The sequence below is a fragment of the Hypanus sabinus genome, chromosome 3 (assembly GCF_030144855.1).
Source record: "Hypanus sabinus isolate sHypSab1 chromosome 3, sHypSab1.hap1, whole genome shotgun sequence".
NCBI lineage: Eukaryota > Metazoa > Chordata > Chondrichthyes > Myliobatiformes > Dasyatidae > Hypanus > Hypanus sabinus.
In genome coordinates this window covers 27,646,515-27,674,095 of record NC_082708.1, presented here as the reverse complement: position 1 = coordinate 27,674,095, position 27,581 = coordinate 27,646,515, and the positions used below count along the sequence as shown (strand labels likewise).

At 42.1% G+C, this 27,581-nt stretch overlaps 2 protein-coding genes across 2 annotated transcripts in view; both read left to right on the top strand.

Moving 5' to 3' along the window:
* The first annotated feature begins 7,178 nt into the window (after positions 1-7,178).
* On the top strand, positions 7,179-8,697 carry LOC132390727 (general transcription factor II-I repeat domain-containing protein 2-like). The gene is made up of 2 exons (XM_059963280.1): positions 7,179-8,266; positions 8,352-8,697. Exon 1 carries the CDS (start codon positions 7,660-7,662, stop codon positions 8,260-8,262), a length of 603 nt encoding a protein of 200 aa, XP_059819263.1. The 5' UTR covers positions 7,179-7,659; the 3' UTR covers positions 8,263-8,266; positions 8,352-8,697.
* Positions 8,698-20,223: 11,526 nt separating this feature from the next.
* mrpl48 (mitochondrial ribosomal protein L48) overlaps positions 20,224-27,581 on the top strand; it is a 43,847-nt gene continuing 36,489 nt past the window's right edge. The window contains exons 1-2 of the mRNA XM_059963943.1: positions 20,224-20,324; positions 27,100-27,155. Of these exons, the coding sequence (XP_059819926.1) occupies positions 20,304-20,324; positions 27,100-27,155 (77 nt within the window). The 5' untranslated portion in view covers positions 20,224-20,303. The remainder of the gene's footprint in view (positions 20,325-27,099; positions 27,156-27,581) is intronic.

The window sequence follows — 27,581 nt, the reverse complement described above, 5'->3', positions numbered from 1 at the left end:
AAGGGTGGTGGAGGTGGATACAATAAGGTCTTTTAAGAGACTTTTGGATAGGTACATGGAGCTTAGTAAAATAGAGGGCTATGGGTAAGCTTAGTAATTTCTAAGGTAGGGACATGTTCGACACAACTTTGTGGGCTGAAGGGCCTGTATTGTGCTGTAGGTTTTCTATGTTTTTATGTTTTCAAAGTTTCTATGTATGTCAACAAATACACTCAAAAACTTCTGTAGATGTACCGTGGAGAGCATTCTGACAGGCTGCATCATGGTCTGGTATGGGGAGTGGGTGGAGAGGGAACCACTGCACATGACCGAAAGAAGCTGCAGAGGGTTGTAAATTTAGTCTGCTCCATCTTGGGTACTAGCCTTCAAAGTACCCAGGACATCTTCAAGGAACGGTGTCTCAGAAGGCAGCACCCATTATTACGGACCTCCAACACCCAGAGCATGCCCTTTTCTCACTGTTACCACCAGGCAGGAGGTACAGAAGCCTGAAGACACACACTCAGTGATTCAGGAACAGCTTCTTCCCCCCGCCGTCCGATTTCTAAATGGACATTGAACCTATGAACACTACCTCAGTTTTTACTATATATTATTTCTGGGGTTTTTTTGCATGATTTTTAACCTATTTAATATACGTATACTGTAACAGATTTACTTATTTATTATTATTATTCTATTATTGCATTGAACTGCTGCTGCTAAGTTAACAAATTTCACAACACATGCCAATGATAGCAAAGCTGATTCTGATTCTGATGTTCAGTTCTAAAGATTGATTGCTGAAGTTAATATTTTACTAACTTCCCCGACAACAACCTCTTACTCAATGTCAGCAAGACCAACCAGCTAATGATTGACTTCAGGAGGAGGAAACTGGAGGCCTGAGTCAGTCCTATCAGAGGACCAGAGGGAGAGAGGGTCAGCAACTTGGTGTTATTATTCTGGAGGACATGTCCTGGGCTCAGCACGCAAGTGCAATTACCAAGAAAGCATAGCACCACCTCTACTTCCTTAGGAGTTTGCGAAGATTCAGCATGACATCTGGAAATTTGACGAACTTCTATAGATGTTTAGTGGAGAGTATATTGACTGGCTGCATCGTAGCCTGGTATGCCAATACCAATGCTTTAGAATGGAAGATCCTACAAAGTGTAATAGATATGGCCCAGTCATTCCTAGGTGGAGCCCTCCCCACCTTAGAACATATCTACACGAAACATCGTCGCAGGAAAGTAGCATCCATGATCAGGAACCCCCACCACCAGGACATGCTCTCATCATGCTGCTGCCATCAAGAAGAAAGTACAGGAGTCTCAGGAGTTGCACTGCCAGATTCAAGAACATTTATTACCTTCAACCATCAGGCTTTTGAACACAAGGGAACTACTACACTCAGCTTCACTTGCCTCGTTATTGAAATATTCCCACATGCTACAAACTCACTTTCAAGGATTCTTCATTTCATGTTCTCATAGAAACATAGAAAACCTGCAGCACAACACAGGACCTTCTGCCCACAAAGTTGTGCGGAATATGTCACTTGCTAGGCTTACCTATAGCCCTCTATTTTACTAAGCTCCATCTACCTATTAAAAGACCCTATCATATCCGCCTCCACCATGGCCGTTGCCGGCAGTCCATTCCACGCACTCAACACTCTCTGAGTAAAAAAATTACCCCTGACATCTTCTCTGTACCTACTCCCCAGCACCTTAAACATGTATCCTCTTGTGGCAACCATTTCAGCCCTGGGAAATAGCCTGACTATCCACACGATCAATGCCTCTCATCATCCTGTACACCTCTATCAGGTCACCTCTCATCCTCCGTCGCTCCAAGGAGAAACGGCAAAGTTTATTCTCATAAAGCATGCTCCCCAATCCAGGCAACATCCTTGTAAATCTCCTCTGAACCCTTTCTATGGCTTCCACATCCTTCCTATAGTGAGGCAACCAGAACTGAGCACAGTACTCCAAGTGGAGTCTGACCAGGGTCCTATATAGCTGCAACATTACCTCTCGGCTCCTAAATTCAATTCCACGATTGTTGAAGGCCAATACACCATATGCCTTCTTAACCACAGAGTCAACCTGCGCAACTGCTTTGAGAGTCCTATGGACTCGGACCCCAAGATCCCTCTGATCCTCTACACTGCCAAGAGTCTTACCATTAATACTATATTCTGCCATCATATTTGACCTACCAAAATGAACCACTTCACACTTATCTGGGTTGAACTCCATCTGCCCCTTCTTAGCCCAGTTTTGCATCCTATCGATGTCCTGCTGTACCCTCTGACAGCCCTCCACACTATCCACAACACCCCCAACCTTTGTGTCATTAGCAAATTTACTAACCCATCCCTCCACTTCCTCATCCAGGTCATTTATAAAAATCACGAAGAGTAAGGTTCCCAGAACAGATCCCTGAGGAACCCCACTGGTGACCGACCTCCATGCAGAATATGACCCGTCTACAACCACCCTTTGTCTTCTGTGGTCAAGCCAGTTCTGGATCCACAAAGCAATGTCCCCTTGGATCCCATGCCTCCTTACTTTTGCAGTAAGCCTTGCATGGGGTACTTTATCAAATGCCTTGCTGAAATCCATATACACTACATCTACTGCTCCTCTTTCATCAATGTGTTTAGTCACATCCTCAAAATATTCAATCAGGCTTGTAAGGCACAACCTACCCTTGACAAAGCCATGCTGACTATTCCTAATCATATTATACCTCTCCAAATATTCATAAATCCTGCCTCTCAGGATCTTCTCCAACAACTTACCAACCACTGAAGTAAGACTCACTGGTCTATAATTTCCTGGGCTATCTCTACTCCCTTTCTTGAATAAGAGAACAACATTCGCAACCCTCTAATCCTCGGGAACCTCTCCCATCTCTATTGATGATGCAAAGATCATTGCCAGAGGCTCAGCAATCTCCTCCCTCACCCCCCACAGTAGCCTGGGGTACATTTTGTCCAGTTCCAGCAACTTATCCAACTTGATGTTTTCCAAAAGCTCCAGCACATCCTCTTTATTAATATCTACATACACGTACCTATACAGAACTCTACACAAATATCCCCCGAATATTTGTCACATTTCTTCCATACTTTTTCCTGAGAACATCTTTTTCCAATTTAAGCCAATTTCCTGCCTGATAGCCTCATAATTCCCCTTACTGCAATTAAATGTTTTCTAACTTGTCTGTCACTATCTCTCTCCAATGCTATTGTAAAGGAGACAGACTTATGATCACTATCTCCAAAATGCTCTCCCACTGAGAGATCTGACACCTGACTAGCTTCATTTCCCAATACCAAATCAAGTATAGCCTCTCCTCTTACAGGCTTATCTACATATTGTGTTAAGAAACCTTCCTGAACACACCTAAGAAACTCCACCCCATCTAAACCCCTTGCTCTAGGGAGATGCCAATCAATATTTGGGAAATTAAAATCTCCCATCACAACAACTCTGTTATTATTACACCTTTCCAGGATCTGTTTCCCTATCTGCTCCTCATTATCCCTGTTACTATTGGGCAGCCTATCAAAAATACCCAGTAAAGTTATTGACCCCTTCCTGTTCCTCACCTCCATCCACAGAGACTCCGTAGACAATCCCTCCATAGCGTCTATCTTCTCTGCAGCTGTGACACTATCTCTGTTCAGCAGTGCCATGCCCCCACCTCTTTTGCCTCCCTCCCTGTCCTTTCTGAAGCATCTAAAACCTGGCACTTGAAGTAGCCATTCCTGTCCCTGAGCCATCCAAGTCTCAGTAATGGCCACCACATCATCTCTCTAAGTACTGATCCACGCTCTCTAAGCTCATTCACTTTGTTCATAACACACCTTGCATTAAAATAGACACATATCAAACCTTCCGTCTGAGCACGTCCCTTCTCCGTCACCTGCCTTTCCTCCCTCTCGCACTGTCTCCAAGCTTTCTCTATTTATGAGCCAACCTCCTCTTCTCCAGTCTCTTCAGTTCGGTTCCCGCCCCCAACAATTCTAGTTTAAACTGGCTTCAAACCAAATCTCTTCAAATTCCTAGCGAAGTATAGTTGTTGTCTTGCCTTCTTTTTAAAAGCAATGATATGTTAGGACTAGGTTAGGTCCTCAGAGATCTTGACACCCAGGAACTTGAAACTGCTCACTCTCTCCACTTCTGATCCCTCTATGAGGATTGGTGTGTGTTCCTTCATCTTACCTTCAATTATGAAGATTGGTGGAGGGGCAGGTAGTATTGTGGAAACAGGTAGGATGCAGAAGGACTTTGACAGATTAGAAGAATGGGCAAGAAAGTGGCAAATGAAATACGATGTTGGAAAATGCACGGTCATGCACTTCGGTGGTAGAAATAAATGTGCAAACTATTTTCTAAACAGGGAGAAAATCCAGGAAACTGAGATACAGGGGGACTTGGGAGTCCTTGTGCAGAACACCTTGAAGGTTAACTTGCAGGTTGAGTTGGTGGTGAGGAAGGCAAATGCCACGTTAGCTTTCATTTCAAGAGGTCTAGAATACAAGAGCAAGGATGTGATGCTGAGGCTTTAGAAGGCACTGGTGAGGCCTCACCTTGAGTATTGTGAACAGTTTTGGGCCCCTCATCTTAGAAAAGATGTGCTGGCATTGGAGAGTGTCCAGAGGAGTTTCACAAGGATGATTCCAGGAATGAAAGGGTTATCATACTGGGTCTGTGCTCACTGGAATTCAGAAGGATGAGGGGAGATCTCATTGAAGCCTTTCAAATGTTGAAGGGCCTAGACAGAGTAGATGTGGAAAGGATGTTTTCCATGGTGGGAAAGTTTAGGACAAGAGGGCATAGCTTCAGGATAGAGGGGTACTCTTTCAAAACAGAGATGTGAAGAAATTTCTTAAGCCGAAGGGTGGTGAATTTGTGGAATTTGTTGCCATATGCAGCTGTGGAGGTCAGGTCGTTGGGTGTATTTGAGGCAGAGATTGATAGGTTCTTGATTGGACATGGCATCAAAGGTTACGGGGAGAAGGCCTGGAACTGGGGTTGAGAAGGAGATAGAAAAAAAGGATTAGCCATGTTTGAGTGGTGGAGCAGAGTCAATAGGCCAGATGGCTTAATTCTGCTCCTATGTCTTATGGTCTTACCCTTCCTGAAGTCTACAATCAGCTCTTCCGACTGAATGACGTTGAGTCCAAGGTTGTTGCTGTTACACCACTCCATTAGTTAGCCTATCTCGCTCCTGTACGCTCGCTTGTCTCCATCTGAGATTCTACCAATAATGTGATTCTAAGCAAATTTAATGATGGTATTTGAGCTATGACTAGCCACACAGTCATGGGTGTACAGAGAGCAGAGCAGTGGGCTAGGCACACACCCCGAGGTGCACCAGTGTTGATTGTCAGCGAGGAGGAAATGTTATCACCAATCTGCACAGATTGTGATCTTCTGGTTAGGAAGTCGAGGATTCAAATGCAGAGGGAAGTACAGAGGCTCAGGTTCTGCAACTTCTCAATCAGGATTGTGGCAAAGATGATGTTAAATGCTGAGCTATAGTTGATGAACTGTATCCTGACATAGGAGGTCTAAAGCCATGTGAAGAGCCATTGAGATTGCGTCAGCCTTTGACCTATTGTGGCAGTCGGCAAATTGCAATGGGTCCAGCTCCTTGCTGAGGCAGGAGTTCAGTCTTGTCATGAACAACTTGTCAAAATATTTCATCACTGTAGATGTGAGTCCTACCAGGTTATAGTGGTGATAAGGCAGCTCACATTATTCTTCTTGGGCACCATTAGAATTGTTGCCTTTCTGAAGCAAGTGGTAATTTGAAGAAGGGTAAAGCCCTTCCCACCACTGAGCACATCTATATGAAACACTGTCACAGGAAAGCCCCATCCATCATCAGGGTCTCCCACCACCCAGACCATGCTCTCTTCTCTCTGCTGCCATCAGGGAGAAGATACAGGAGCTTCAGAACTCACACCATCACGTTCAGGAACAGTTAATACCCCTCAACCATTATGCTCTTGAACCAAATGGGATAACTTCACTCAACTTCACTTGCTCCATCATTGAAATGTTCCCACATCCGTAAGTCCATAAAACCATAAGATATAGGAGTAGAAGTAGGCCATTCCAATGGACTCACTTTCAAGGACTCTTCATCTCATGTTCTTGATATTTATTCCTTATTTATTTATTATTATTATTTCTTCCTTTTTGTAATTGCACAGTTTATTATCTTCTGCACTCCAATTGAATGCTCGAGTTGGGCAGTTTTCCATTGATTCTATTATGGTTATTATTGCATTATGGATTTAATAAGTATACACACAAGAAAGTGAATCTCAGGGGTATAAATGGTGAGATTTGTGTACCTTGATAATAAAGTTACTTTGACCTTTGAACCATTTCTCTCAAGCTACTCAGTCTGATCTTGAACATCAATATACTTTATCATCCCAAGAGTGAATGAATCCTACAAACATGCAGTGTTGGTAGATGGACAATGATGAGCTGGTACATGAAATCAGTCCTTCACAATGGGCAGACCATCAGAACAAAACGTTTTACTCTCTTTCTAAACCAGCACACACCCTTTTCTGTCTTACCATACAGAACAGTTGTAGGTTGAGTTACATACTTTAGAAAGTTTGTTTATTTTCTTCAAGCCTTCTGAGTTCACGTCTGCAAACACTGCTTTTTCAGAGATCAACCAAATTGGCATCTGTCTAAAAAATAAACAATTACTTAAGCCCCAGAAGCACTATGACCGCAGCTGTCTTTGACGAGAAGAATGATCAACTATACACATTCAATTATACATATAGAAATTACTACATAGCCCCACAGGCCAAGTAATTTCCTGAAAGTGGACAAAAAACCAGAAATAAATACTACATCAAGTAAAAATTCTATGACCTAGTCAAGAGATCAAAACCAAACCAGGAGATTGTATAAAAATTTAAAGTTAAGCTTAATTTATCACATGTACACCAAAACATCGAAACGTACAGTGAAATTCATCATTCAGTGTCGATGTCCAGTTCAAGGATTGTGCTGGGGGCAGCCTGCAAATGTTGCCATAGATCAGGGGTACCCTACCATTGGTCCACACACCCCTTGCCTAATGGTATTGGTACATGGCATAAGAAAGGTTGGGAACCCTTGCCATAGATCGGGGGTCGGCAACCTGCGGCTCCCGAGCCATTTGTGGCTCTTTCACCTCTGTGCTGCGGCTCCCTGTGGCTTTGGGAAATAATTGGTCAGTATTTAATTAAAATGTATTTTATGTTAGTTTGTTAGCTTTTGAAATGTAATTATGGTGATCTTGTACATTTCCTGCCACATCCGAAACAGCTCACAATTAGCCGGCATTCCGGCTAAGGGAGATAGCCTACGGGGGTTTGTGAGTACGCGTCTTTTGCAGCATCTGCGTCCATGGGGGCTGGGTTGAGGGAGGCTTAAAAGCAAGGCTGTTTAGTTCGAATAAAGCTATCTTTGACTGCAGTTTACTGACACCGCTACAACGTGTTTTTATCGCTGGCTGTCCAGACGGAAGGTGCTGAAACGCTTTGTCGCGTGTCTGGAAGAAGTGAAAACTTTCCTGGGCAGCAAAGGGCTCACCTTTCCTGAGCTGGAACAGCCAGAGTGGCTGGAAAAGCTACACTTCATGGTAGACATGACAGCGCACCTGAACACGCTGAACACAGCTCTTCAGGGGAAAGAACGTACAGCCCTGCACATGTTGGAGGATGTTTTGGCATTCGAGCGCAAGTTGACAGTGCTTGCCAGAGATTTACAGAAAGGCACTTTGTCTCACTTCCCCAATTTGAGAGAGTTCAAACAAGGTCACGACATGATAATTTCGGAGTATTTACATTCTGCAATCATCGCAATGCAAACATCGTTTGGGAAACGCTTCTGTGAGTTCAGAGAGGAAAAAAACACATTATCCTTCCCGGTCACTCCCTTAAGCATCGATCCTTCCCTACTGAATACGACTGCATTGGCAGGTGTGAGTCAACCTGATCTTGAGATGGAACTGGCCGACATAGCCGACAAAGACATATGGGTGTCCAAGTTTAGACGCTTGACAGCAGACCTTGAAGATGTTGCCCGTCAGAAGGCCGTTCTTGCTCAGAAACACAAATGGAGTGATATTGAAAACCTCACAGATGACAGCTTGCGATCCTGTGTAAAGATGAAGGTGACATCATACAGCCCTGATGTGCAGACGCTGTGCGCTGAGGTCCAGGAGCAGAAATCCCATTAACCAAGTATGATAAATATTTTAATTGCCTATTATTTTACTTATATTCATATTTTTTCATAGTTCAGTGAAATAGTCCTTTCATTTTTCAGGATGACAGCTGGCTGACGTTATTTTTGGTTTGCTGCTGGCGGAAAATTTAAGTTCGGCGTTTTTCATAAATACAAGAAGGACTCAAATAGACATTGAATATTTTACTTAAAAGTAACTTTCAACCCAACGTCTTTTTTTCGGAGTTCAAAATGTTTTTGTTGCATGCAGAAATGTAATTTCGTTTTCTCTGCAGGAGTTCATCAATTTCATAAATGCAACACATTATAGTTTGTTTATACATAGCATAAAGGCAAAAAAAAACGTTGTATGCAGTGTTATTTCATTTTAAATGTCAAACGGGTTTTGCGGCTCCCAGTGTTTTCTTTTCTGTGGGAAACGGGTCCAAGTGGCTCTTTCAGTGGTAAAGGTTGCTGACCCCTGCCATAGATCAAAGTGTTATTTTTCTTTTATTCTGCTCTCTTCTAAACCACATTATCTTGTACCAATTGCTCTTCATTCTTGAACCTCCTACAAACAGAAGGAGTTTACCTCATTCTGTACTGCTCCATTTATCTGATGTTTTAAAACTTAAGAGTCCTACCCATTCTTCAAATAAATATAGAGTCAACTGTATTTCCTTATACCAGGCAACATTGCAGAGAAAATGAATAATACCCTCTTTAAATTCTTAATATCCTTCCTACGATGTATAGCCCAGTAATACAGACAATGGCCTGTGATATTATTAAGGCCTTCACAAGATCATCATTCCCTCTGAGGTTTTATTTTCTACACAAAAACCCATTAGCATTAACAGCCCCATTGACCTTTAATGCTGCCTTTAATGTTCAGTGAACTATTATTCTAAATTCCTCTATCTTCTCCCACAGAATGTTTCCTGCCTTTCAGAGTATAATTGCTGTTATTTTTTCCTTTAACCAAAATTTATTGCCTTACACATAGTTCAAGCAATTTCTACCTGTTTCTTGTTTAGTCCATTCCTCTGTCCTATAAATATCCCGAGGTAGCTTCCTTTCGTCTTCTAAGGAATTAATTATGCAAATTATTTTGATATCATCTGGAGACCTTTCTAATACTTATTCTAGTTTTAAATTCAAATCATTGATATGCACAGTGAAAAGAATCAAATCCTGCTAAACGAGACAAACCACTTTTAACCACACCAAAACATTTTCAAACGATCACAGACAAGCAAGGGAACTCTGTTTTAACACAGTAAATGAAGAACAATTAAAGGATTAGCATTGAAACATTCAGTGAAACGTGATGTTTTGCATCAATGACCAACACAGTTCGAGGATTGTGCTGGAGAAGCCTGGAATTGTCTTCATGCTTTTGGCACCAACATGGCAGGCTCACAACTTACTAACACTAACCCATGTGTCTTTAGAATGTGGGAGATAACCAGAGGAAAACCATGTGGTTATGGAGAGAACACAAACTCCTTACACAAAGGAGTGACGGGATTTGAACCCAGATCGTGATGCTGCACAGCGTTAGTCGAACCACTATACTACCATGCCACATGGACCATACCACAGCTTGCACTGTCCAAAATTATAATAGCTTAAATTCTTTGGAGTAAGTGAATATTTACTCAGTTATAAAGGCACAAGAGACTGCAGATGCTGGAATCAGGAGCTACACACAATCTGACAGATTGTGTCATCATCATCTGGTATGGGGGTGCATCTGCACAAGATCGAAAGAAGCTACAGAAATACACATTTTTCTATATTTATCGTGTATTGCATTGTACTGCTGCCACAAAGTTAACAAATTTCACAATATATGCTGGTGATATTAAACCTGATTCTGATTCTGGAAGAACTCAGCAGGTTAAGCAGCAGCAGTGGGTGGGAGGAAAGAGACACTGTATCAGGACTGAGGTAGAGAGGTGAAATGGCCAGCATAGAGAGGAGAACGGGGAGTGGCAAAAAAAAAAGGCCTTTGAGGTGATTGGTGAAATGAGGAGGGGAGTAAGGTAGTGTCAGGTGGGGGAGCTGAGCAGGGGTGGAGTTGGATGTCTGCGCCAGGTGAATAATAGATAGAGAGATGAAAGAGAAGAATAACAGATGGAGAAAAGGTGGGGGGGGGGGAGATGTATGAGAAAGTAATAGGGCAATTCCATTATTGATCAGTGAAACTAGACTTTATAAAACACTCTTTCAGTTACAATTGAATATCGATTTAATAATGAGTTATTTTGTTCTGTGTTTCCCTTAAAGCATCATTCTTTTCAATGGACAGTGTATAATTTTTAACAAATGTAAGTCAATAAGATTTCTCAAGAATTCACCAGAGGCAGTGCTGGGTAACAATTCAGCACTACCCAAATCTGATCATTTAAAAAGCAACCAATGCAACTCTGAATGATTCCTTCAGTTCACCTGCAGAAATCTCTTACTGATTGCAGCCTCCCATGTTCAAGCTGTAGTCCTGTGAGTGATTCCTGACTTACCCTTTGGAGAAAACGTATCAGTATTCCCCATTTCCCTGCTTATGCCAGCCTACTCTGTCAACTAAAACTTAATTCTGACATCAGCTGGATTCCTCCCACTTCTCCAAGCCTCACAGTTAGACAAAATCAGCTCTCTCTCTCTCTCTCTCTCTCTCTCTCTCCAATAAGGGGTTAAGATTGAGGAGAAAGTCAAAGTGGAGTTTATTGTTGCATGTACACGTACATTCAAGCCCAGGTGCAATGAAAAGCTTTGTCACAGCAGCAGGTACACAGCAAGCACAAAAACAAATAAAAAACATAAATTACACAAAATTAGACACGAAGGAACAGAATTAGAATGGTAAAAAAACAAAGTCCACTTCAGTGTAAAGTGGTCGTAATACTGCTCTGCTGAGGTAATGGTTAGGGTTCAGCAGGTTGGTTCAGGAAACAAATGGTTAACGGGAAAGGAGTTGATCTGGAAACTTACTGGGTGGGACTTGAGGTTTCTGTGAAAAGACGGCGTGAGCCAAACAGTGATGCCTTGATGATAGAAGCCACACACACAGAATACTGGAGGAACTCCACAGGCCGAGCAGCATCAATGGAAAAAAGCAGAGTTGATGTTTCAGCTGAGACTCTTTGGCAGGACTGGAGAAATAAAGATGAGAAGTAGATTTAAAAGGTGGAGGGAGGGGAGGGAGATAGATGTTGTCTTCTTGAGGAGTGTCTCATGAACATGGTGGGAATGTCTGAGCCTCTGATGTGTTGGGGTGAGTACACTGCTCTCTGCAGCTTCTTGCATTCCTGCTCAAATTGCTGTTCCACACCATGATGCCATCCATCAGCGTACTTTCAAAAGGACATCTTTTAGATTGTTCCATGTCCTTCCCCAATATATGTTCTTATATTTTATAAATTTATTATTATTAACTTTTGTTATATACATAATATACCAAATATAATGACACAGAAGTATACATACACACACATAAATGTATATCATATATTACACTGTATGTACAGTACTGTGCAAAAGTCATAGGCGCATACAAGTATATAGGTGAGATTCCCAAACCTTTTGCATAATGTGGAGCAGAGAACAAGTTTGTAAATCAGGCAGAAGCAGAGAACATTGGGAAAAGCAAGGGTACAGCACCATGAGGTGGGTGAGGGACAGATGGTAGGGAAGGAGTGCCAGGGTAGAGGGTAGCACTGGTGCAGACACACCCAGCCCTGAGACAACAGGAAAAGTTATTTGATCCCAAATAATTGATATATTGATCATTAGAGAATGTTTCTCTAGTGCTTCCCACTCCCTCCCCTCTCTTTTCCATGTTTTCCCAAACATGATTCCCCTCTCCCTGCCCCCTTCCCACTCTCAGTCCTCAACAGAGGCACGTATCATAATCAGGTTTATCATCACTCACAAAGGTCATGAGATTTGTTTTTTTTGTGGCAGCAATACAATACAATACATAAAATTACTAGAGTATTATGCAAAAATCTAATGCACCCTAGCTATATAAATATGCCGAAGACTTTTGCACAATAAAGTACATATTAACATATATACAGTAAATGCTGAGGTGCTAAATCAGAAAGCAACAACTTGTGCTACAGAAAAATGGCACCTGAGAAACCGCTTTAGGTACAAATTGAAATTTAATTCATTTAAAATGGCTTTCATTAAACATCTATGTGGCAGACCAGTAACAAATGACATTCTTTTATTTTTAGCACACAGATCTTTCTTCTGCTCTAAAACATGGTTTCTGAGATAATCCCATGAAATGAAAATCTATGCTATTGTCATTGACTACTAAGCCCTTGTAAGTGCCCAGTGGCACTTATATCCACAGTGATGAAATGTTTTGAGAGGCTAGTGTTAAAAGGTATCATCTCCTGTCTGAGAGGTGACTTGGATCCACTTCAATTTGCCCACTAGAGGAACAGGTCCACAGCAGATACCATCTCATTGGCTCTTAACGCAACTCCAAAACACCTGAAGAGCAAAGATGCATACATCAAGATGTTTTTTATCGATTACAACTTAGTGTTTAATACCGTTGTAGTTTTCCACAAATAAAATGAAGTGAGGCATTTTATGTTTAACAGAACACTTAAGCATTTTATTGAACTTCAAAACCTTCACCTCTGAAGTGCACTAAAATGTTTAATGTAATTATGTCATAGTTTCAGAGCAGCCTCTTAAAGCGAAACCCAAACTCAATGTCAGTTGTTGTGAATTATGTACATTTCTCCCAATTATGTTACCCTACACAGCTGCCCTCCCCCTAGAATTCAGTAAGACCGGCATTGTGAACCTGTCTGGCTCAGACAAGCCACCCAGCTCAGGTCCTGTGTTCCATGGGTGGAAGAACTGCAGGTGCCTCTGACCCATCCAGACGTATGTTGACATGCTCATGGTCATGTCGTGACACCAGGGGCATGGCAGCGGAATACTCCAAATCTTATTGGGCCTGTGTAAGGTGATCCACCAAAATACATTCAGGTTTACCCCTCTTGTCTATGATAAATGTCTTTTCTTCCTATTCCAAAATGTGGAACAGGCCATCGCAAGGAAGCTTAAGAAGTTGGTGTGCATTATGGCAGACGAAAACAAATGAGGTGGAATGTAGGTCAACAGGGACCCAAGAGTGCTGTACAACATGATGGGGGATAGCAACAGGTGAAAAGGAATTGAATTTACTAAGGAGGGTGGAACGCTGTTGAGAGGCCAACCAGGCGGTCGTGGTGTCAGTAATGGAACCACCTGGCACTCATAATGGCTGCCCATGTACTACCTCAGCTGAGGACAAATGCAGGTCCTCTTGGAGCAATTCTGAGCCCCAGCAGGATCAGCACAACACGCATCGGTCTGGAAAGCCCTCAGAGCAGCCTTTAAGGAGTAGTGAAGCCACTCACATAGGCCATTAGACTGCAGATGATATGCCAAGGTTCTGAGCAACCCAGAGGTCTGAAATGAATCAGGAAATGCTGTCAGAGGAGATTTCACATGGGGTGACAAACCAAGCACCCAAGTGCTGGTGAACGCCCAAGCCATGTCCATGGCCATTGTTGATGCTAGAGGACTGATCTCTGGCTGCCTGATGGTACAGTCCACCATGATAACAAGGTGTATGAAACCTTGGGGGGGGGGGGGGAGAGATGACCAACAAGGTTCTTATTGACATGGTCAACTGTCGCTCGGGGACCTCAAAAGGCAGCAGTGGTGCCTGAACATGACGGTTAATTTTTGTCTTTCATGTTTGGGGGCATGATGGGGTGAGGGCAACCAGTTGAGACATCACACAAGAGAGAATCCCCAGCTTCCCCGAACTTAACATCGGCCAACTGCAGGCCCGTGACTGCCGTTCAGTAAGCCTGGACCTCTGGGTCAGTAACTTGGTCGGCTGCCATGCTAGCGTAATCAACCCCTATGAGTACGGCCTCAATGGCTGACTGTGAGAGGCTCTCGGCCGTGGCATTATTTTTCCCGTTGATATGTCGTATACCAGTTGTGAACTCTGATATGTAGGCCAGGTAGTGTTGCTGCTGTGCAGGACAAGGGTCGGATATTATGCCCATCGTGCGCATGAGGGGTTTGTGGTCAGCGAACACCGTAAAACGGCGACCCTCTAGAAGAAAACAAAAATGGCAGAATGGTAGATGGAGATCGAGAAGCTCATGGTGAAACATGCTGTACTTCCTTTCGGAGGGACAGAGCTGCTTACTGAAGAAGGCGATCAGCTGCCACACACCTCCGAGCAAATGTTCGTGCACAGCACCCGCAGCATAGTCTGAGGCATCAGTAGTAATGGCTATGAGTGTGCCAGTAGAGCTCATCTGGTATCATAAAGTGCCCTGGCCATGTCCACTGACCAGTTAAGCACGTGGTTAAGGGTTTTTGCCTTTAAGCACACGATACAGGGGAAGCAGAAGTTCAGCAGCTCACGGAATGAAGCGGTGATAGAAATCCACCTTGCCTAAAAACTCCAGTCATTTGCATTTGTTAGTCGTGTGGGGCGGTGGGAAATCCATACTAGCGGCTACCTTTGGGAGGGGTTTCGCACCTTCTGTGGAGATGCGATGGCCAAGAAAGTCGATGGTTGACAATCTAAACTGGCATTTAACAGGGTTAATAATCAACCCGTGTTGGTTTAGGCGCTCAAAAGGTGTACGGAGATGAGATACGTGTTCAGATTTGGATGCACTGGCGACAAGTATGTCATCCAGGTAAGCAAAAAGAAAATCTAAGTCTTTTAATACGGAGTCCATCAGCCATTGGAAAGTCTGTGCTACATTTTTCAGTCTAAGTGGCATGTGCAGAAACTCAAAGTGACAGCATTTTGCTCCCAAAACTCCAGCAGTTTCAAAGCGACTGCGTTGGCTGACATGTTCAATAACTCCAGAATCGTCCTGGAGCATCGGGGTCACCAATGTAGGTTTCTGAAAATAAAACAAAGTGAGGCGTTTTATGTTTGATGAAACCCGTAATGCATCTTATTGAACTCCAAAACTTGAACTTCAAAAGTGCACTAAAAGCTTTTTACACAATGACAGCATCATGTCACACCAGCCTCTTAAAGTGAAACCCCAACAATGTTGGTGGTTGTGAGTTAAGAACATTTCTCCCAATTACATTACCCTACACCATCATCCCCTTAAAACTCATGAGTAAACTCCAAGACCTGGGCCTCAAGACCTCTTGTGCAATTGGATGCTGGATTTCCTCACTTGTAGAGCCCAGTCAGCTTGGACTGGCAACAATGTGTCCTGCACGATCTTCATCAGCAGGGATGTGTACTTAGTCCCCTGCTCTACTCGCTTTACACCTATAACTGTGTGGCTCAGTACAGCTCCAATGCCATGTTCAAGTTTGCTGATGACACCTCTGTTGTGGGCTGCACCAAAGGTGGCGATGAATCAGCATACAGGAGGTAAATTGAAAATTTGGCTGAGTGGTGTCATAACAACAAACTCTCACTCAATGTCAGCAAGACCAAGGAACTGACTGTAGACTTCAGGTGAGGGAAACCAGAGGTCCATGCACCAGTACTCATCGGAGCATCAAAGCTGAAGAATATCAGTAACTTTACACTCCTGGGTGTCACTATCACAGAGGACCTGTCCTGGGCCCATCATACACTGTAACGTAATTGCAAAGAAAGCACGACAGCGCTTCTACTTCCTTAGGTGTCTGCGGAGTTTCAGCATGTCATCAAAAATCTTGACAAACTTCTATAGATGTTTGGTGGAAAGTTTGCTGACTGGATGCATTATGGCCTGGTATGGGAACACAAATAACTTTAAATGGAAAATCCTACAAAAGGTAATGGGTTCTCCCCAGTACATCATGGGTAAAGCCCTCCCAACCATTCAGCACATCTACATGAAACATTGTCGTGGAAAAGCAGCATCCATCTTCAAAGATCCTCAAGACCCAGGCCATGCTCTTTCCTCACTGCTGCCATCAGGTAGAAGGTACAAAAGCCTCAGGACTCACACCATCAGGTTCAAGGGCACTTACTACCCCTCAATCATCAGGCTCTTGAACAAAAGATGATAAATAGACTCCTTCGATTTCCGGTGCACTTAGCTACAGTAGCTGGTACTCTTTGGCTGGTACTTGCTGGTTAGTTGATTACATCTTAATGAAGCTAGAAAGAAGTGATATCATCTTGTTTGGGTTGACTGAAGGATACAGTCAGCATTAATCTTGATGGAATAACTATAGCATAGAACATTAAAACAAGTGCAAGTTAAATCTTGGGGAGAAAATTAAGTGGCATCAAATACAAGTAAAGTTTATGAAACGTTAGATATTTAATTATTAGCTTCTTTGATTCCTTCAAGAAAATTTCTGTTGTATCCTCATGTTTTTGTGTAAGCTGTTTTGTATTTTACAACACTGCCAAGTTTCTGCCTTTCTGCTTCATCTGGAGACAGTGATTCAATTCAGAAACATCGGCAGGGCCGAGCAATGATTAACTTGCATGGTGAAAGTTGCCAAATTATACGAGTGGGTTGAAAAAGTGGGGGAAGAAGAAGATGGAACAAATACTGAGCATGTCCTTCTTCAGATTGTTATTCATGTCCATTTATGTCCTGGGCATCAAATAACGCATGAACCTATGACACAATGTTTCATACATGATAGAACTGGACAAGTCTTTGGGGAATTCTGACAGACCTTAGCAAATGGCAGTGAGAAAATTTCAAGAGGGGCATCCAGTTAAAACAGAGATGTGGAGAAATATATTTAGCCAGGGGATAGTGAAGTTGTGGAATTTATTACCACAGGCAGTTGTGGAGGCCAGGTCATTGGGTGTATTTAAGACAAAGCTTGATAGGTTCCTGATTGGCCACAGTATAAAAGATTACTTGGAAAAGGCTGCGGAGTGGGGATGAGGAGGGAAAAAAAAAGAATCAACTATGATTAAATGGTGGAGCAGACTTGATGGGCCATATGGTCTAATTTTACTCCTATGTCTTATGGTGTTATGGTGATGTAGCTTTAGAATTAGATATAGGTTCTCCTGCAGTGTTGGTGTCCTCAGTAAACTGGTGCCTCTAAGAGCATTGCTCCTTTGTGAGTTTTAGGAGACAATATATCGAGCCATGAAATCCTTTTCTTTTTGATGTGGTGATGCCTCATTTCCTTGCCACAGAGAAAACCTTCACAGAGCATCAAACACAAAATGTTGGAGGAACTCAGCACATCAGGCAGCATCCATGGAGATGAATAAACAGTCAACGTTTCAAGACCTTTCTTCAAGATGGGAAAGGAAGGGGAAAGAAGCCAGGTTAAGAGGGTGAGGGGAGAGGAAGAGATAAACTAGGTGTTAGGCGGAGGAGGGAGGATGAACTGAGAAACTGGGAGGTGATCAGTGGGAAAGGTGAAGAAGAGGGAATATGATAGGAGAGGAGAGAGGACCATGGGAGAAAGGGAAGGAAGAGGGGCACCAGAGGGAGCTGGTAGGCAAGTGAGGAGAAGAGAATGGGTAAGAGGGGAGCCAGACTGGGGGATGATAGAAGAGGGAAGGGGTTGTGGGGAGAAATTACCGGAAGATAGCGAAATCAATGTTCATGCCATCAGCTTGGAGGCTACCAAGACAGACAAGATTAACGTGAAGGTTCCAAATGGTGGATTGGAGAGATGTCTCTATTAAAGATGTAAGGCGCTCCTCCCCTCCTCTAGCCTGCAGGTAACTCTTCGGTGAGATGCAGCACCTGCCTAGCACCACCCTACCCACAGCACACCCCCACCACTGATCAGGGTCACGAGAAGTCATGGGAGCCGGTGGTGGAGGGCCGTGTGAGCAGCTGGTGCATCTCACAAGTCCTGGTTGTGTGATCATTGATACCAGGCAGACAGCCTCTGAAGAGTATTAATACTGTCTTGTAAGAACACTGCCCAGTTGAAGACAATAGCAAATGGTGTCTGTGGAAAAATTTGCCGAACAATTATGGTCGTGGAAAGACCATAGTCAACTATGACATACAACACGGCACATAATGATGATGGCAAATGTGAAACAGGGACGAGCAAGATCAGAAATCTATAAGTAATTCCCATGTTATCCTTTGAGCCACTGATACAGTGGCAATGTTGTTGCAGCTATAAATACTGTTAAGTGCATCCTCCTTTCCGCTGCATGCCAACCTTCACTTAAAAAAATGCATTCAAGTACAAGCAAATAGCAGAGATCACTGACTTTATGTTGTGGAAGGTAAGCAGTTTTGGTCACCATGGTCAGGGGTGAAAATTGTCTTTGAGGGATTTCGTAAAGTTTGCATGCACACATGCCCTTGTTAATTCAATATGATACATCAGCATAAATGTACACAGGTGTTACGCCAGGGCGTAATTAAATCAGTGATTGTGATATTGGATTACCCGAGAGTCAGTAATAAGAAAAATAGCTGCAGGTTGCCATCTCACGCAAGGAGATGTCAGGAACATAATATATTGAATGCGGTGAAAACTAAAAGAGCTTAAATTAAAGCTTCTAATGCTATTATCTCCATCACTTAAATGTTCTGTGCCCTGTGGTAGCCACCAATCATAGTTATACCAATCAGTTTTATCTTTTCAAATTAAACTCTAATAGTATTGTTTGTAACATACTACAGCTTGGTAATATAACTAAATGTGAATTTCCACATTGGGGATGGTAAGGAAGGGGAACAAAGAGTAACAAAATCGATTACTAAATTCATGGCAGAAGTAGCAACAACTTACATTTTTACTGTAAAATAGATCCCAGCATTTCACCGGTGTACTGTCAGGTTTCAGAGCAGACGCACAGGGGCTATAGACTACTGTCGATAAAGTGGTTATGCTGTCAGTCCTAGCAGAAGGGTCAGTAAATTGTTTACTATGTTTGGCAGGAGGGAGATAATTGGCAGATGAGATGAAAGTAAAGATTGCATTAGAAATGGCTGTTAGGTGGAACAAAATGGAGAAACAGTTATGAGTTGGGGGGAACAGTAAAGTGAGACAGAGGCCAGGTGCAACACCAAGAGAATAATTGGGGCTGTTTGGGTGAGACATCATATGTTGGGTCCAGGATCCATCATAGAACATAGAACTTAACAGAACAGGAACAAATGCTTTGACCCACAGTGTTGTGTCAAACTAATTAAGTTAGTAATCAAATGGCTGACTGAACTAATCCTTTCTGTGTACACAATGCCCATTTCCTTCCATTTTCCTGCACAGTCATGTGCCCATCTTTAGACGACCTTGAAAATGATTCATGCGGTCCTCTGCACACCTCAGAGCATAAGCATTCTGCAGTATTGGGCTTTGATGTGATGTGAACTCAGTTGACTAAGTAACACCAAGTGCCCGGTGTGATTTTTTTTCTGGATCTGAAATAACCATCGTTAAGAATCTTGTCAAAATGAAAGACCATTTGCGTTATGCATCTTAGAGCTAGAAAAATTACTAATTTTTATAGTGGCTGTAAGTTTTGTTTTGCACTCAGTACAGTACGTTAACCTGACTGGTGACAGAAAATTGATCCATGCACTTTTAAGAATCCATCACATCAGTATATCCAGTTACAAGTTGGCAGAAATGCATAAATTTTATGGAAAATGGGCAAAACAAAACATATTATTGCCAAATTACACAATATATAACAAAATAAAAATTAAGAATTTTTCATTACATCAATAAATCTATCCTATTTAAATATAAATTTTCTTCTTTATAAAGAAACAAGCATAAGTGTTTTTTCTAAGCAAAATTTTGCATCGGAAGCAATTGAATAGCTTTGGTTGTCTCACTGATATTTCGGGCAAAAGCACAAATGTATCTATAGTAAACAAAATTTTCTGTCTCAATTCAATGTAAATTCTCCTTTCAATTTATCATTCTTTATTGTTCCAGTTTTATTTTATCCCAAAGGGATTTCGTGAACTGCACTGAACCCGGAACGTAGGTTCTGAGTCTTTGACGCTGTTGGGGGAGATTTCAGAGCGGGTTTCCGGTAGAAGTTCGGCCGCGTCCAGTAATTTTGTCCGGGATATCTGCAGCATGAGTCCTTTTCTAAACAAGGTGAATATATTCTAACAGAAATTTATTGTTTTACGTGAAAAGGACGGCTCTGTACGGTTGCGTGTGAATGGATTATTAAATATCCATCCTAGAGAAGGCGCGGAATAAGTCTGACTGAGTGGTGGGTCTAGGGGCAAGGGGTTGGTTATTAAAATAATGCTTTTCTGAACAACTTCTGTAAATGATCCTGAACGGCTGGCATTGTACTCCTATTTATGTATACAAAAATTTTAAGATCAGAGGTTGCGGATTCAAATCCTACTGCAGAGTCTTGAGTAACCAAGTTCAGATTACTTCCAGTGTAATGCTGAGGGAGTGTCACTGCAGGGTGAAATCTGTCTTCGTTGTCACAAAAAAAGGCACTGGCATTTTTGAAGGATGGAGGAATGATTTGTGATGTTCTGGCTAATACTTAATACCTCATTCAATTTTACTAAACCTGGTCATTGTCATATTGGCACTTGTGGGAACTTATTTGTTCAAAAGTACTTAATTGGATGCAGACTTTAGGATTACTGAAAGGATTGTAGAAGATGCTATACAAAGGTAAAACTTTATAAAGGTAGGAATGAAGTGATGCTCACTGGAGGTTCTGCAATTTTAGCCTTTTCCCATAAAATAATCGTCCAGACTTTAACCTGAGGGTTACACGTAATGTCTACTTTGGTATTGATGAAAGTATACCGTATTGAACACAAGCAAACTTAAATCATGCCTTGTTTATATATTTGATATTTCTAGACACCTCATCAGAAATATTATGTAGGGTGGTGTTTTAGTTTTCACATCAAGCCAGAATGAGCATGTCTTATTTTTAATTCGTGAGATAAAGTAACACCAGAAGATATAGGAGCAAAATTAGGCCATTTGGTCCATTGTGTCTGCTCCACCATTTCATCATGGTTGATCCATTTCCTTTTCAGCCTCAATCTCCTGCCTTCTCCCCGTAACATTTCATGCCCTGACTAATCAAGAATCTATCAACCTCGCCTTACATATATCCAATGACTTGGCCTCCCCAGCCATCTGTGGCAACAAGTTCCACAGATTCACTACTCTCTGACTAAAGAAGTTCCTCCTCATCTCATTTCTAAATTAATGCCCCTATTCTGGAATAGTTCACAAGGCGCAGAATAGATATGTCCCACAGCGGAAGAAGTTCTCAAATGGCAGGGATAGGCAACTGTGGATGACAAAGGAAGTTAAGGGCTGCATAAAGGAAAGGGCATATAAGGTAGCAAAAGTGAGTGGGAAGTTGGGTGATTGGGTGGCTTTTAAAATCCCAACAAAAGGCAACTAAAAAAGCTATAAGATGGACTATGAGGGCAGACTAGCCAACAATATAAAGCAGGATACCAAAAGTTCTTTCGGTTTTACAAGGCGTAAAAGGGAGGTTGATATTGGACCACTGGAAAATGATGCTGGTGAAGTAGTAATGGGGGACAAAGAAATAGCAGATGAACTTAATGGGTACTTTACATCTGTCTTCACTGTAGAAGACACTAGCAGTATACCAGGGATCTGTGAGTGCCATTGCTATTACAAAGGAAAAAAAGTGCTAGGCAGTCTCAAAGGTCTTAAGGTGAATAAGTCACCTGGGCCGGATGGACCACATCCCAGAGTCCTGAGAGAGGTTGCTGAAGAGATAATAGATGCATTGGTCATGATCGTTCAAGAATCACTTGATTTTGGCATGGTCCTGGAGGACTGGAAGATTGCAAGTTTCATACCACTCTTTAAGAAAGGAGGAAGCAAAATAAAAGAAATTGTAGGCCAGTTAGTCTAACCTCAGTGGTTGGGAAAGCTTTAGAGTCTATTATTAAGGATGAGGTTTCGAGGTACTTGGAGACTAATGATAAAATAAGTCCAAGTCAGCATGGTTTCTGCCAAAGGAAATCTTGCCTGACAAATCTGTTAGAGTCCTTAGAGGAAGTAACAAGCAGGGCAGACAAAGGAGAGGCAGTGGGTGTCATTTACTTGGATTTTCAAAAGGCGTTTGATAAGGTGCTACACGTGAGGCTGCTTAACAAGATAAAATCCTGTAGCGTTACAGGAAAGATAGTGGCATGCAGCAGAATGGCTGACAGTGAGTGGGAATAAAAGGGGACTTTTCTGGTTGGCTGCCAGTGACAAGTGGTGTACCTCAGGGGTCAGTATTGCAATTGCTGCTTTTCCCATTGCTTGTCAATAATTGGGATAATGGAATTGATGGTTTTGTGGCAAAGTTTGCAGATGATACGAAAATAGGTGAAGGGGAAAAAAAAGAAAATAGGTGAAGGGGTAGGTAGTGCTGAGGAAGCAATGTGATTGCAGCAGGACTTAGACAAATTGGAAAATTGGGCAAAAATGTGGCAGATGGAATACGATGTTGGGAAATGTATCATAATGCACCTTGGTAAAAGGAACAATAGTGCAGACTATTATCTAAATGGGGAGAAGGGTGGAACATCAGAGCTGCAGAGGGACTTAGGAGTCCTCGTGCAAGACTCCCAGAAGGTTACTTTATAGGTTGAGTCTGTGGTAAAGAAGGCAAATGCAATGTCGGCATTTATTTCAAGGGGAATAGAATGTAAAAGCAAGGAGTTAATGCTGAGTTAATGAGACACCAGTCAGGCCACACTTGGGAGTATTAGCAACAGTTTTGGGCCACATATCTCAGAAAGGATGTTGTCATTGGAGAGAGTCCAGAGGAGGTTCATGAGGATGATTCTGGGAATGAAGGGGTTAACAAATGAGTGTTTGGCAGCTTTGGGCTTACAGTCACTGGACTTTAGAAGAATACGGGGGGGGGGGGGATCTCATTGAAATGTACTGAATGTTGAAAGGACTAGATAGGGCAGATGTGGAGAAGATGTTTCCTATGGTGGGGGTATCCAGAACTAGAGGGCACAGCCTGAAAATTGAGGGGCGACCCTTTAGAACAGAGCAAGGGAGGAATGCTCTGCCACAGACTGCTGTGGAGGCCAAGTCCATGCGCATTTTTAAGGCGGAAGTTGATCATTTCCTGATCGGTCAGGGCATCAAAGGATATGGCGAGAAGGTAGGTGTATGGGGTTGAGTGAGATCCAGGATCAGAGCAGGCTCGATGGGCTGAATGGCCTAATTCTGCCCCTATGCCTTCTGGACCTATGATCCTATTCTGAGGTAGTTTCCTCAGATCTTAGACTCCCCCACCATAGGAAACATACTCTCCTAATCTACTCCATCAAGGCCTTTCAACATTCAATACAGTTCAGTGAGATTCCCCATTCCCACCCTCTCATCATTCTTCTGAATTCCAGTGAGTATAGGTCTGGAAACGCCAAACACTACTCATATGATAAGCCTTTCAATCCCCGAATAGTTTTTGTGAACCTCCTCTGAACCTTACCAAAGTCAGCACATCATTTCTTGCTTTTAAATTCTAGTTCTCTTGAAATGTTTGTGAACATTACATTTGCCTTCCACAGCATCGACTCAAACTACAAATTATCCTTCAGGGAATCCTGCACGAGGATTCTCAAATCTCTTTGCACCTCAGATTTTTGAATTTTCTCTCCAATTAGAAATTACTCTACGCTTTAATTTTATTTCAAAGTATATGACCATACATTTCCTGATGCGACATTCCATCTGCCACAGCTTTGCCCATTCTAATCTGTCTAAGTTCTTCTGTGGCCTCTCTGCTTCCAGCACACTACCTGCCCCTCCACCAATCCTTGTATTGCGCACAAACTTGGCCACAAAGCCGTGAATTCCATCACCCAAATCATTGACGTATAACATAAAAAGAAGCAGTTCCAACACAGACCCCATTGAGCACCACTAATCACCAGCAACCAACCAAAAAAGGCTCTCTATATTCCCACTCTTTGCCTTCTGCCAATCAGCTGATGCTCTGTCCATGTTTTCCTGTAATACCATGGGCTCATGTCTTGTTAAGCAGCCTCATGTGTGGCCACTTGTCAAAATCCAAATACACAACATCCACTGATCCTCCTTTGTCTATCCTGCTTTTTATTTCTTCAAAGAATTCCAACCAATTAGTCAAACAAAATTTTCTCTTAAGGAAACCATGCTGACCATGACCTGTTTTATCATGTATCTCCAAGTACCCTGAACCCACATTCTTAACAATCGACTCCTACATCTTACCAACCACTGAGGTCAGACTAATTGGCCTACATTTTCCTTTCTTCTACCTTTCTCCCTTCTTGAAGAGTGGAGTGACATTTGCAATTTTCCAGTCCTCTGGAACCATGCCAGAATCCGTTGATTTTTTTTCAAAGATCTTTACTAATTCCTCCACAATCTTATCTGCGTTCAGACATTTCAGTTTTCCAAGCACTTTCTCCCTAATAATGCCAACTTGACACACTTCTGCCCCCGATATACTCAAACTTCCAGCATACTATTACTGCCTCTTCAGTGATGACTGATGCAAAATATTTGTTCATTTCATCTACTATTTCTTTGTCCACTATTACTACCTCTCCAGTAACATTTTCCAGCAGTCTGCTCTCACTTCTCTTTTACACTTCATATATCTGAAGTAACTTTTTGTTTCTCTTTAATATTATTGGCTAGCTTAGCTTCATATTCCAACTTTTCCTTTATGACATTTTTAGTTGCCTTCTGTTGGTTTTTAAGAACATCCCTATCCTCTAACTCCTCACTAATTTTTGCTGTATTATATGCTCTCTCTTTGGCTTTAATGTTGACTTTAACTTCTCTTGTCTGCCACATTGCATCATCCTGCCTTTAGAATACTTCTTCCTCTTTGGGGTGTATATATCCCGTGCCTTCCAAATTGCTCCCAGAAACTCCAGTCATTGCTGCTCTGTTGGTGTTCCCTTCTAGTCAATTTTAGCCAGCTCCTCTCTCATATCTCTGTAATTCCCTTTACTCAGCTGTAATACTGTTACATCTGACTTTAGCTTCTCCTTCTCAAATTGCAGGATAAATTCTGTCATATTATGACCACTGGCCCATAAGAGTTCCCTTACTTTGAACTCTAATCAATTCTGTTTCATTGCACAACACCCAATCCAGGATAGCTGATCCCCTAGTGGACTCAACCATGAGCTGCTCTAAAAAGCCATCTCGTAGGCACTCGAGAAATCCCCCCTCTTGGAATCCAGCACCAACCTGATTTTCCAAATCTACCTGCCTATTGAGCATGACTATTGTAACATTGCCCTTTTGACATGCATTTTCTATCTCCCATTGTAATTGTAGACCACATCTTTGCTACTGTTTGGAGGTCTGTATATATCTCACATCAGAATCTTTTTCCCTTGCAGTTCCTTAACTACCCACAACGATTCCAAACCTTCTGATCTTATGTCACCCCTTTCTAATGATTCAATTTCATTGTTTACCAACAGAGCCATCTCACCCCTTCTGCCTACCTGCCTGTCCTTTGGATACAATATGTATCCTTGGACATTATGCTCCCAGCTATAATCTTTTTACAGCCCTGATTCAGTAGTTCCCACAACATCAAGCATGACAATCTGTACCTGTGCTACATGTTCACCTACTTTATTCCATATACTGCGTGCATTCAAATATTACGCCTTTAGTCCTGTATTCACTCAACTTAGTCCCCTTATGCATTGCAACTCATCCCATTGACTGTCGGCCCTTATAGTTTACTTCATGCATATAAAAACTTTTCGAACATCCGGGTTTTCAAAGATGCTTAATTTGTATGATGGCTCCAAATTTACATTGAAGTGGGGCTACATGTTAGGAAACAAGGATTTCTGATCTGTGTTGGGAAGTATGTAGGAGACCCTACAATGGGCTACCGTTCCTAATAATTTGGTTTGGGAAATTCAGCAGGATTTCTGTTCTACTCTCTGTCACCTACTCTGCTAGTAGTTTGTGTTGTTGCATGCTAAAACCGAATATAGTAATGCATGTGAATAATGGTAATTTGATTGAACTACTGGGGTGACTGCAGCCTTGGATCTATACCCAAGAATTAATGTCTGCCGTGAAGAAGTGAAAAGTAAACAACTTGTCATTTATTTATTTATTTGGTAGTTTAGAGATACAGCACTGAGTAGACCCAATGAGCTGTGCCACCCAGCAACCCACCTATTTAACCCTACCCTATTCGCAGAACAATTTATAATGACCAATTAGCCTGCTAGTGGGTGTGTCTTTGGACTGTGGGAGGAAACCCACATGGTCAGCGCCAGAACTGAACTCCCATACCCCAGGCTGTAATTTGCATTGTGCTAACTACTGTGTTACCGTGGCAACCCATTTCATATTAAAAAAATTCCTTCATTTCAATTAATGATGACTAGTTAATTAATTTTAATGAATGCAGTTAGTATCATATTGATAAGACAGATAAAGATTTAAGAGAGTAACAAACTCTTATGACTATTGACATGGACCTGAAAGGCCTGTTTCCATGTTGTATGTCTCTATAACATGGAGATGTTTTCACTGGGAGATGTAGTTACAAAATTAGGGCAAGTCATTTAAAGCTATGATGCAGTGAAATTTATTCCCTCATAGGATAGTGAATCTGGAATTTTTTGCCTCTTAGGGCAAAAAGTTTTTGCTTCTTAGGCTAAATCATTAGATATATTTGAGAAAGGGAGGGAAATCTATTGAAATTTTGAGGAATTGAGGACCTCGGAGATAGATCAGCCATTATCTTATTGATTGGCAAGCAAGGCTTGACAGGCTTGGTGGCCGACTGCCGCTCCCATTTTCCTATGTTCTTGTATATTGAATGCATTTCTTATCAAATATTCTCTCATCTTGTTTTTAGGTCCTGTGCTTAAGAAATTCAGTCCTCTTAAAACAAGCTGCTGCTACAGTTGTCAGGTAGGGCAGTTTACATTGCATGGCGAATACATCTCATATTGTGTGTCAAATGCAGGAAATTGGGATTAGCTGGGTGGGCATCACGGTTAATATTGACTTATTGGGCCAGGGCTTGTATCTGTGTTGTTTAGCTCTATGACTCCACGACGCAAGGTCTAAAATTGTGCCATGATATGCTTCAACCAAACTTTACTTTATATAAAAAAACTTGTGTGCTCTGTTAGGCAAACATATTGAAATGTGGATAAGTGGTCTTTTAAGCTCCTTGAACACCATTCAGAAAAATCATGGTTGATCTATTGTAATCTTACTCTCTTACCATATCCCTCAATTACCTGAATGCCATAAATTTTATCCAAGGTCTTTTATGAAATATTAAACAACTGAGTACACACAGTCTTCTGGGCTAGGAAACTCCAAAGCTTC